At 48.7% G+C, this 12,330-nt stretch overlaps 2 protein-coding genes across 2 annotated transcripts in view; one reads left to right on the top strand and one right to left on the bottom strand.

Annotated features, from left to right (window-relative positions):
• MRPL54 (mitochondrial ribosomal protein L54) overlaps nucleotides 1-11,078 on the bottom strand; it is a 30,245-nt gene extending 19,167 nt beyond the window's left edge. The window contains exon 1 of the mRNA XM_075352577.1: nucleotides 10,791-11,078. Within this exon, the coding sequence (XP_075208692.1) occupies nucleotides 10,791-10,935 (145 nt within the window). The 5' untranslated portion in view covers nucleotides 10,936-11,078. The remainder of the gene's footprint in view (nucleotides 1-10,790) is intronic.
• Nucleotides 11,079-11,476: 398 nt separating this feature from the next.
• The window catches only part of LOC142293751 (amyloid-beta A4 precursor protein-binding family A member 3-like), a 42,369-nt gene continuing 41,515 nt past the window's right edge, over nucleotides 11,477-12,330 (top strand). Inside the window, exon 1 of the mRNA XM_075337839.1 lies at nucleotides 11,477-12,304. Coding sequence (XP_075193954.1) covers nucleotides 11,642-12,304 — 663 coding nt within the window. The 5' untranslated portion in view covers nucleotides 11,477-11,641. The remainder of the gene's footprint in view (nucleotides 12,305-12,330) is intronic.

Here is a 12,330-nt window from a genome sequence, read left to right as displayed (position 1 = left end):
AACATCGCTAGCAAGTCGTGCCTCAGCAGCGATGTTGCTAGCGATGTTGCTTAGTGTGACGTGGCCTTAAGGGAGTGGAAGAACTTGCTATTTTGCCTGTCCCAAAGAGGAGGTTTAATCGCAGATGGCATTTCTGCTTCAATGAAACGGCGAGAGACACAGCTATTGGAACATAAAATTATTCTGGCAGCTGTGTATGTGGACCCAAGTCATCGTATACTGCTTGATGATCAACAGCTTACTAAAGGAAAAGAAGCTTTGAGTGAGGTAGCAGTTAGGATGAGCAGCTACAGGACTGCCAGGCAGAAGAGGACTTGGGGCCTGACAGCGCTACTGCTGCCATATCTTCATCCTCATCAGATGAGGAGTTAAACTTTGACAAGTATTTGGATGACATGGAGCAGCAAAGTGTTGCCGCAAGGAAAAAGATTTCACTCCGTCTCCTATAGCAGCAGATTGACCAGATTTCAGTAACATTTTTCAATTACACTCAAAGAAATAGAAAAATTCAACCGTTCATCAAAACTGACTGTGCATGAGGCAATTCCTTTATATCCGGAAATTGTTAGAGATGTTGCCCATGTGGTTACGGCTTTGCCTCCAACCCAAGTTAGTGTAGAGAGGTTGTTCTCTAGCCTTAAAATTATTAGGTCAGATTTGAGGTCATTTGCGAAGGAGGATCTGATGGAGGCAATTCTATTTCTTACAACAAATTCATAGACTGCACAAATGTTTAGTATGTTTTTGTTGAAAATTGCTTTTTGCCACTTACATAGTGTATTACACAGTGTTTATATATATATATATATATATATATATATATATAAATAAATAAATAAATAAATAATCTACTGTATATTACATATTGTATAACATATATACAATTTATTAGTTTATTGTGTTCTAAAGTTGTATGCCAATAAATATATTTTATGTTCTAAATATCTTGATTATTGCATCATAAAAATTATTAAATGTCTGATGTTCTCATACACATTTTAATGCACTACAAAAAATTTTTCACTTAATTATAAGCAATATATATAGGAGTCGGAGTCGGTGCAAGGGAAATTGAGGAGTCGAAGTCGAAGGTTTGGCTTACTGACTCCACAGCCCTGGTCCCTGATGCTGTCCCCGCGATGATCCGGCTTCCAGGTTTTCACTACACACGCAGACACACACACTGAGCACATATACACACATATGTATACACACATGCATACACCAAACACACACACACACACACACACTGAGCACATATACACACATAGACACACATGCATACACCAAACACACACACACACACACACACACACACACACACACACACTGTTGGATACTCACCTGTCCTCAGCAATGCTGTCCCCGGCACTGAAGTCCCCCGCGATGTTCCTTCTTCCAGCTCTACTACAATGAATATTCAGTGAGTATAATGAGCAGGGGTCAGGAGCGGGAGGCAGCAGAGCCGAAGACAGCATCGCTGGATACAGGTAAATATAGAAAATATTTTTATTAAAAAGACCTGTGTTTTCTCCAGTACGTGTCACACTGATGTCACATGAGTGTGCGGTCCGTGTGACGCCCGTGCTACCGGAGAAAAAACGGACATGCCCGAGTGTGTGCGTGCGGGGCCACACGGTCCGTGTGACAACGTATGAGTAACAGCATATAACATGCGTATGTGTGGCATCAGTGTTAAAAACGGATGTCACACGTACCTGAAACACGGACGTCTGAAACTGGGCTGAGACGTAATTCATTGCAAACCCACTAGGGGGAGCCAAATCCTCCAAATTGTACTTCTATTGGCCACGGCCTTTCTTTAATATTGTACAGTATAAACTTACAGATCACTTTACCTCGTTCTCGACCCGGTACAGGCTGAACAACCGTTAAACAAAAACAACTTTAATTGTGTATATTTTGTTTTAAAGTTTATTTCAATAAATAAAATATTAACTGGAGTTACACTTTTTTGTTTTGGTTTTCGTCTCCATTTAAATTATAGACCATATAGGTTTTTCTATTAATGCCAAAAACTAATATGGCTATAGGGCATCACTCCATTTGTGTGGGCAGGGTTAGATCAGTGGCCCAAGATCATTAACCTCATAACGACGGCCGTACGACTTAAAGCGGCGGCAAAACAGGGTACTTATTCTGTTCCGCCGCTTTAAAGCGGCGGCCCGAAAAAACCCTGTAGCGCCCCCCAGCGACCGAAAATCTCGGGGGTTTCAGCTACCGGGGGTAGCTGAGACCCCCCAGATTATGAATCGGGGTGTTTTTTTTGGACCCCGATCATGTGATCGGCGGTATACACCGTATACCGACGAACACATGAAAAAAAAAGAAATGGCCGGTAAAACTGATTTCTTTTTCATCTGACATGATCAAACATGTCAGATGAGAAAGAAATCTAACCCCCTAGTGCCCCCAAAGCCCCCGGTACCGGAGAGTCCCCCCACCCCCACCCCTACCCCCACCGGACATCCAAAATGGCGCCGAAGCGCACAGAAAACTGCCGCCGGCGCCGGCTCTGCAGTCATTTCCCTCTGATCTGAAATGATCAAACATTTCAGATCGTAGGGAAATGTCCTCCCCCTGACCCCTCCTCCGGTCCACCGGAGCCCTCTGGTCACCGGAGCCCCCTCCGGTTCTCCAGAGCCACCACCCCCCTCCCCCCTCCGGAGCGTGGAAGATGGCGGCGCACAGCGCGCGGCCGCCTTCATTCTGCTCTTTCTGCCGCATGTGACACGTCACATGCGACAGAAAGGTGTCCCCAGGTCCCACTAGGTCACCCCCCGTCACCCCCCCCCCCCAAGCCCCCGGTTATACGTTACCTGTCTGCCGCTCCGGGCCCGCGATCGCCGCCTCCTTCTTCAATGCTGGCGGCGCATGCGCAGACAGCGGCTGTCAGCTGGATCCCTGCAAGCAGGGATCCTGCTGACGTCGCTGATGCACAGGCTCCACTGTGGACCGGGGGAGGGTGAGTGCAGTGATCTGCAGCCACACTCCTCACATGGAGAGGCTGCTGTTCCAGAAAATGGGGGGTACGTTCTGTGAGCGTGCCCCTCATATTCTGGAATGAGGTTACTGCAGGTCACTCTGCCCTAGGTTGGACCGGGGCAGTGTGAGTGCAGTATTCTCAGATTACTGCACCCACACTGCTCATGGAGAGCTTGCTCTTCCAGAAAATGGGGGATACGTTCCCTGAACGTGCCCCCCATATTCTAGAAGATCCAGAGTCGGCGTGGGACCTCCAAAATGGATTACAGCGACCGGAATTTCTTTATTTTCAATAAATTGGTAAAAGAGGAATGTTTCGGGGACTGTTTTTTCAAATAAATTTTTTTTTTGTCTTTTTTTTTTCTATTACTGACTGGGTTAGTGATGTCGGGTATCTGTTCAGATGCCGTGACATCACTAACCCCAGGGCTTGATGCCAGGTGACATTACAGCTGGTATCAACCCCATATATTACCCCGTCTGCCACCGCACCAGGGCGCGGGATGAGCTGGGGCGAAGCGCCAGGATTGGCGCATCTAATGGATGCGCCACTTCTGGGGCGGCTGCGGCCTGCTATTTTTAGGCTGGGAAGAGTCCAATAACCATGGCTCTTCCCACCCTGAGAATACCAGACCCCAGCTGTCCGCTTCACCTTGGCTGGTGATCTAATTTGGGGGGGACCCCACGTTTTTTTTTTTTTTTAAAAAACGCCTGGGGAGCCCTCCAAATTGATCACCAGCCAAGGTGAAGCTGTCAGCTGTGGTTTGCAGGCTACAGCTGTCTGCTTTACCCTAGCTGGCTATCAAAAATAGGGGGGACCCCACGTCGTTTATTTTAATTATTAATTTTTTGGGGGGCTAAATACAAGGCTAGGCACCCTTTAGTGCCACATGAAAGGCACTAAAGGGCGCCAGCTTAGAATATGCAGGGGAATGGGACGTTATATTTGTTTGACATCTATCCATTCATCCATTGTAGCATTTTACGCTGTGTGCCCACAATCAGGGTTTGCAGCGTTTTGGGCGCAGAGTGTTTTCCCTGTGTCCATAATGCTGCGTTGTGCAGTAGAAGCACAGTGGAAGGATTTTTAGAAATCCCATGCCCAATGTGCTTCTTTTCTCCGCAGCATAAACCGACCTGTGGCGCAGCTTCCCGAGCCTCAGCATGTCAATTTATGCTGCGGAGATGAGTGTTCTCTGCAGGTAGCATAGAGCTCCACAGCGGCCTGAACCCAAATCGTGGGCTTGGGCAGCTGCGTTCTCCCGTGGACAACACTCACATCTCTGCAGGACGGCTGACACTGTGTACTAGATGCCGTGTCGCTGGATCATGGCCACAGAGCCTAACAGTGAGACATTTGTTGCTACAGCAACATTTTTGTGAAGTACCTGTGGATTCAAAATGCTTACTATACTCCTGAATAAAATCCAGTTTCCAAAATGGGGTCACTTGTGGGGGTTTTCTGCTGTATAGGTACCCAAGGGGCCCTGCTAATGTGACATGGTGCGCGCAATTTATTTCAACTTTTCCAGAATTCAAATGGTGCTCCCTCCATTCCAAGCCCTCCCATTTATCCAAACAGAGGTTTTTGGCCACATGTGGGGTATCCCTGTGCTCATAAGACATTGGATAACAACCTGTGGGGTCCACGGTTTGTTGTTGTCTCTTGAAAAAGTGAGAAATTTGATGCTAAAGCAACAGTTTTGTGAAAAAAATGAAAATTTTCAATATGGCAACCTAAGCTTATCAAATTCTGTGAAGTACTCGTGGATTCAAACTGCTCACTATACACCTTGATAAAAGCCTTGAGGTGTCTTGTTTCCAGAATGAAGTCACTTGTGGGGGACCGCCACTGTTTAGGCACCTCAGGGGCTCTCCAAATGCAACCTGGCGTCCGCTATTGATTCCAGCCAATTTTGCAGTCAAATGGCGCTCCTTCCCTTCCGAGCCCTGCCATGCGCCCAAACAGTTGATTTCCACCACATATAAGGTATCGCCAAACTCAGGAGAAATTGCACAATAAATGTTATGCTGAATTTTTTCCTTTTACTCTTGTAAAAAAAAAAGCTACCTGGTTGAAATAACAATTTTGTGGTAAAATTTTATTTTTTTTTTTTCATGGCTCAACGTTATAAAATTCTGTGAAGCACCTGAGGGTTCAGGGTACTCACCAAACATCTAGATAAATTCCTTGAGGGGCCTAGTTTCCAAAATGGGGCCACTTGTGCGGGGTTTCTGCTGTTTAGGTACCTTAGGGGACCTCCAAATGCGACATGGTGCCCGCAATCTTTTTCAGCCAAATTTCCTTTCTAAAATTCAAATATTGCTCCTTTCGTTCCAAGCCCTCCCATTTGTCCAAACAAAGGTTTCAGACCACATGTGAGGTATCACCGCGCTCATAAAAAAGTGGTTAACAAACCTTGAGGTCAAATTTTTGGAATTACCTCTTGAAAAAGTGAGAAAATTGATGCTAAAGCAACATTTTTGAGAAAATTATTAAAATTTTCAATATGACAACGTAACGTTAACAAAATCTATGAAGTACCTGTGGATCTAAAATGCTCACTATACCCCTAGATAGAAGCCTTGAGGGGTCTAGTTTCCAAAATGGTGTCACTTGTGAGGGATTTCTTCTGTTTAGGTACCTTAGCGGACCTGTAAATGCAACATGGTGCCCGCAATCTATTTCAGCCAAATTTGCTTTCCAAAATTCAAATATTGCTCCTTCTGTTCCGAGCCCTCCCATTTGTCCAAACAGAGGTTTCTGACCACATGTGGGGTATCGGCGCGCTCATAAGAAAGTGGGGAACAAGTTTTGAGGTCCATTTTGTTGTGTTATTTCTTCTAAAAGTGAATAAATTTGGGTTAGAGCAAATTTTTTAGGTAAAATTTAATTTTTGCTTTTTTTCATTCCACATTGCTTTTGTTCATGTGAAGCACCTGAAGGGTTAATATACTTCTTGAATGTGGTTTTGAGTACTTTGGGGGGTGCAGTTTTTAGAATGGTGTCACTTTTGGGTATTTTCTGTCATCTAGGCCTATTGAAGTCACTTCAAATGTGATGTGGTCCCTAAAAAACTGGTTTTGTAAATTTTGATGTAAAAATGAGAAATTGCTGATAAACTTTGAACCCCTCTAACTTCCTAACAAAAAAAAATTGTTTCCAAAATTGTGCTGATGTAAAGTAGACATGTGGGAAATGTTATTTATTAACTATTTTGTGTCACAGAAATCTCTGGTTTAACGGTATAAAAATTCAAAAGTTGAAAATTGCTAAATTTTCAAACTTTTTGCCAATATTCAATTTTTTTCATAAATAAACACAAAAAATATTGTCCTAAATTTGGTACTAACATGAAGTCCAATATGTGACGAAAAAACAATCTCAGAATCACCGGGATCCGTTGAAGCGTTCCAGAGTTATAACCTCATGAAGTGACACTGGTCAGAATTGCAAAATTTGGTCTGGTCATTAAGGTGAAAATTAGCTAAGGGTTAATCCCTTTAAAAACAAAATACACCAAAAATGAATAAATAGGGGAATAGAGGTATATGCATACACACACAAAAAACAAAACCACACACCTCTAAAAATAGTAAACCTTTATTAGTTAAATATGTATAAAATCCCAGGCAAACACAAAGTGGTGTTTATAGTCTACACAAGGGTAGTTTATGGGGTAGATAACAGCAGGGGTAACAAAAGTGATGCCCCGTATAGGTCAGGAGCTTAGGTAATCCAACACTGCTAGTCAGGACATGGGCCTTGACCTAGACTTCTCCCTGCCTGACAACGGAGGTATTATCACCCTAATTTGTACAGCGTCCCCGTTCCTTAGCAGCTATCTAGGTTGCTCCCTACTCTGCCACTAGATCTACACCCTCCACAAAACCTCATAAAAGGGCAAACACCGTCATGTAACACCTTCACAGGTCGGAATATAATCCAATCCAGCCGCCAACTATGTATGTGTATACATGGAATTATAAAACTGCCCACCAGACCACGAGACTAGGACAAAACCTACCCAGATAGTAACAGCAGGAAAAATTGGCCCCAATTAGGGGACACTTAGCATATCATTGGTAGCTCCATGGATGTCCAAAAAGTGGTCTACCTGGCAAAGAAATATCCCCTCCATTTATACATCCAGACACGTTTCCCCCCCTTCTGTGGGGTTCACCAGGGAAAGGGGGGGGGAACTACTAAAGTCCTAGGAAGAGGCCACCTATGAAGATTGAACAGTAGTCACAATACTTGCATATAGTCATTAGATAACAAGGATATAAATAAAAAAAGTCTCATGTATTTACCTGTCTGAACCTTCCTCCATATGAGTATAGCATACCCAGGATTTATGTGCACCTAATCCACGTGGGGCACACAGCGGGGTCCTGTCTCACCGCTATGACTGCAGTCTAATTGACGATACGCTAAGTGTCCCCTAATAGGGGCCAATTTTTCCTCCCATTGGGGTAGGTTTTGTCCTAGTCTCGTGGTCTGGTGGGAAGTTTTATCATTTCATGTATACACATACAGTTGGCGGCTGGATTGGATTATATTCCGACCTGTGAAGGTGTTACATGATGGTGTTTGCAGTTTTATGAGGTTTTGGTGGAGGGTTTATATTTAGTGGCAGAGTAGGGAGTAACAGGGATAGCCACCGAGGAACGAGGCCAAATTAGGGAGATATTACCTCCGCTGTCAGGCAGGGGGAAGTCTAGGGCAAGGCCCATGTCCTGACTAACTTTATGCTCCTGCCCTATACGGGGCACCACTTTTGTTACGCCTGCTGTTATCTACCCCATAAACTACCCTTGTGTAACTATAAACAGCACTTTGTGTTGTTTGCCTGGGATTATATATACAGGAAGGTCCAAAAGTAGGTGGACAGTATGTGTAATAGGGTTGTCAGAGGGAGATTTATCAAACATGGTGTAAAGTGAAACTGACTCCGTTGCCCTTAGCAACCAATCAGATTCCACTTTTCATTCTTCACAGACTCTTTGGAAAATGAAAGGTGGAATCTGATTGGTTGCTAGGGGCAACTGAGTCAGTTTTCACAGATCCAGTTTTTCTGTCCACCTTATTTTGGACCACCCTGTATATTTATCTAATAAAGGTTTACTGGTTTTATAGTTTTTTTGTGTATATCCCTTTAAAAACACCAGGGACTTGAACAAATTGGTGAAAATTAGCTATTTGCCCACTCTGAAATCAGCTGAGATGCCCAGAACATGATAAGGCCAGGCTGGAGTGACCTGGGTTTGATGCGGGCCCCCGAACAGTCAAAGGATCATGTACGATTACTGGCCCAAAGGTGTTTAACCCTTTAAAAACACCAGTCACTTCTTCACTTCTGTTCACTCCTGACGCCAGCTGAGGCCAGAGGGAGCTGCGTTTGATGCCAGGTCTGTGCCCAGTCATTGACCCTTTGGATACCGCCCTTCAGAGTCCAGTTCTATTTACAGCCGCTTGTAGTCACATTAGGGCACCACACCGCGTTGTAGCTTATTACTCTGATCTTTTCTGATATTTTTTTAAGAGTTTAAAAACAAATTTTACAAAAAAATAAAAGGCATCCCCCAATAAGAAACCACATAACTAAGAAACCGATGTCAGCATCAGAACATGTCCGCAAGGAGCAGGCACCTGTGGGTGGGGCAGTGACAGTCTGACATGACCCTTCTCACCCCCCATACATGTACGCAAGGAGCAGGCACCTGTGGGTGGGGCAGTGACAGTCTGACATGACCCTTCTCACCCCCCATACATGTCCGCAAGGAGCAGGCACCTGTGGGTGGGGGCAGTGACAGTCTGACATGACCCTTCTCACCCCCCATACATGTCCGCAAGGAGCAGGCACCTGTGGGTGGGGCAGTGACAGTCTGACATGACCCTTCTCACCCCCCATACATGTCCGCAAGGAGCAGGCACCTGTGGGTGGGGCAGTGACAGTCTGACATGACCCTTCTCACCCCCCATACATGTACGCAAGGAGCAGGCACCTGTGGGTGGGGCAGTGACAGTCTGACATGACCCTTCTCACCCCCCATACATGTACGCAAGGAGCAGGCACCTGTGGGTGGGGCAGTGAGTCTGACATGACCCTTCTCACCCCCCATACATGTACGCAAGGAGCAGGCACCTGTGGGTGGGGGCAGTGACAGTCTGACATGACCCTTCTCCCCCCCCATACATGTACGCAAGGAGCAGGCACCTGTGGGTGGGGCAGTGACAGTCTGACATGACCCTTCTCACCCCCCATACATGTCCGCAAGGAGCAGGCACCTGTGGGTGGGGCAGTGACAGTCTGACATGACCCTTCTCACCCCCCATACATGTACGCAAGGAGCAGGCACCTGTGGGTGGGGCAGTGACAGTCTGACATGACCCTTCTCACCCCCCATACATGTACGCAAGGAGCAGGCACCTGTGGGTGGGGCAGTGACAGTCTGACATGACCCTTCTCACCCCCCATACATGTCCGCAAGGAGCAGGCACCTGTGGGTGGGGGCAGTGACAGTCTGACATGACCCTTCTCACCCCCCATACATGTCCGCAAGGAGCAGGCACCTGTGGGTGGGGCAGTGACAGTCTGACATGACCCTTCTCACCCCCCATACATGTCCGCAAGGAGCAGGCACCTGTGGGTGGGGCAGTGACAGTCTGACATGACCCTTCTCACCCCCCATACATGTACGCAAGGAGCAGGCACCTGTGGGTGGGGCAGTGACAGTCTGACATGACCCTTCTCACCCCCCCATACATGTCCGCAAGGAGCAGGCACCTGTGGGTGGGGCAGTGACAGTCTGACATGACCCTTCTCACCCCCCCATACATGTCCGCAAGGAGCAGGCACCTGTGGGTGGGGCAGTGACAGTCTGACATGACCCTTCTCACCCCCCATACATGTACGCAAGGAGCAGGCACCTGTGGGTGGGGGCAGTGACAGTCTGACATGACCCTTCTCACCCCCCATACATGTCCGCAAGGAGCAGGCACCTGTGGGTGGGGCAGTGACAGTCTGACATGACCCTTCTCACCCCCCATACATGTACGCAAGGAGCAGGCACCTGTGGGTGGGGCAGTGACAGTCTGACATGACCCTTCTCACCCCCCATACATGTCCGCAAGGAGCAGGCACCTGTGGGTGGGGCAGTGACAGTCTGACATGACCCTTCTCACCCCCCATACATGTACGCAAGGAGCAGGCACCTGTGGGTGGGGGCAGTGACAGTCTGACATGACCCTTCTCACCCCCCATACATGTCCGCAAGGAGCAGGCACCTGTGGGTGTGGCAGTGACAGTCTGACATGACCCTTCTCACCCCCCATACATGTACGCAAGGAGCAGGCACCTGTGGGTGGGGGCAGTGACAGTCTGACATGACCCTTCTCACCCCCCATACATGTCCGCAAGGAGCAGGCACCTGTGGGTGGGGCAGTGACAGTCTGACATGACCCTTCTCACCCCCCATACATGTACGCAAGGAGCAGGCACCTGTGGGTGGGGGCAGTGACAGTCTGACATGACCCTTCTCACCCCCCATACATGTCCGCAAGGAGCAGGCACCTGTGGGTGGGGCAGTGACAGTCTGACATGACCCTTCTCACCCCCCATACATGTACGCAAGGAGCAGGCACCTGTGGGTGGGGGCAGTGACAGTCTGACATGACCCTTCTCACCCCCCATACATGTACGCAAGGTCATGCTCCGAGGACGCACGTACGTACAGCGCGGCCCCGCTACTTTACTGCCCTCTGTCGCTGCTGCGCTCACCCGGCTTCTTGGCATATCCTCGTAGTTGCACTGCCCCGGGCCGGCTGCAGAGAGTGCCCACGACCCGCAGTGCTGCTCTACCAGCCATCATCTCATGCTTCTTGTCACTTCCGGGGAACTCAGGCCACTTTGCACCATGGGACATGTAGTCCCTCAGCTGAAAACACTCCGCCTTTCTCTAGCAGTCAGTTATGCCGTCCTATGTGCTGCAATTATCATAGACGTGTCTACTGTTTGCCACAGTACGGCTCATACAACTCGGACTTCCTTTGTGTTCCCGTATGAGTCTCGGCAGTGCACACTATATCTCCCAGCGGCTTTTTCAGGTACAGAAGCCGCACGTTACTGTGGAAGGAAGTTGTGGACTAAAAACTACATCTCCCAGCGGCCCTTTCGGCTGAGCTCTGGGTACGGAAGCCGCCAGTTACTGTGGGCTAAAAACTTCATCTCCCAGCGGCACTTTCGGCTGAGCCCTGGGTACGGAAGCCGACAGTTACTGTGGGCTAAAAACTACATCTCCCATCGGCTCTTTCGGCTGAGCCCTGGGTACGGAAGCCGACAGTTACTGTGGGCTAAAAACTACATCTCCCAGCGGCCCTTTCGGCTGAGCCCTGGGTACGGAAGCCGCCAGTTTACTGTGGGCTAAAAACTACATCTCCCAGCGCCCCTTTCGGCTGAGCCCTGGGTACGGAAGCCGCACGCTATTGTGGACGGAAGCTAGGGACTTGACTCAGGGTCCGGGGTACACGCTAGCATTTGGCACAGAGGTGTAGTGGAAGCTGAGGGACAGGGTCTGCCCGAGCCATGTGCTGGTGAATGATGAGGACACAGTAAGCAGCTCCTTCTCCGGGATGGAGTTCCAGAGCCGGACGCCCCCGCTGCCCTCTTACTGCTCTGGCACCCTTACTGAGGGCCCACCCATGGACTTGGAGCCCGCCGACCAGGGGGCAGGGGACAGTGAGAGCAGGGCGCCCCCACGTGTAGACAGCTGTCCAGACATGGACACCAGGCCCCCGCCAGAGCTGCTGGGCATGGAGTGCCAGCTGGGCACCGCAGGGCAGGAGAGTGCTTTCCACATGAAGGAGCTTCTGAGTGAGTTGCCCACCTTCACCTGCCCCTCTAATGGTAATCACTACGAGGAAGAGAGCTGCCTAGGGAAGGCGCCCGAGGAATGCCAGCCGTGCCTACTACATATTGCCATGGGGAAGGGGCTTGGGCACACTGTGCGGCAAATGTCAAAACCCTGCATAGAAGTCGCTGGCAGCCATGGACTCTTACTGACGGAGAGTGGCAAAGATGGGATGTTCACCCTCTTCCAGTGTGAGGAGGGCACGTTATGTGCTGGGGACACTGGGGTGCCCCTGGCCAGGCTGGAGGCCATATTAAGCAGTGAGCAGTACACAGGGGCTGTGGGGCTGGAGGAAGAGGAGTCCTCAGCGACATCTTCTGGGCTCAGCAGAGAAGACTCTTCGTGTAGCCTGGCCGAGGAAGAGTCCCAGCGCCATGTCCAGGAGGTGAGGCGGCACTGCTGGTGGTAGCC

Source organism: Anomaloglossus baeobatrachus, chromosome 1 (genome assembly GCF_048569485.1).
Source record: "Anomaloglossus baeobatrachus isolate aAnoBae1 chromosome 1, aAnoBae1.hap1, whole genome shotgun sequence".
NCBI lineage: Eukaryota > Metazoa > Chordata > Amphibia > Anura > Aromobatidae > Anomaloglossus > Anomaloglossus baeobatrachus.
This window is presented reverse-complemented; position numbering and strand designations above follow the sequence as displayed.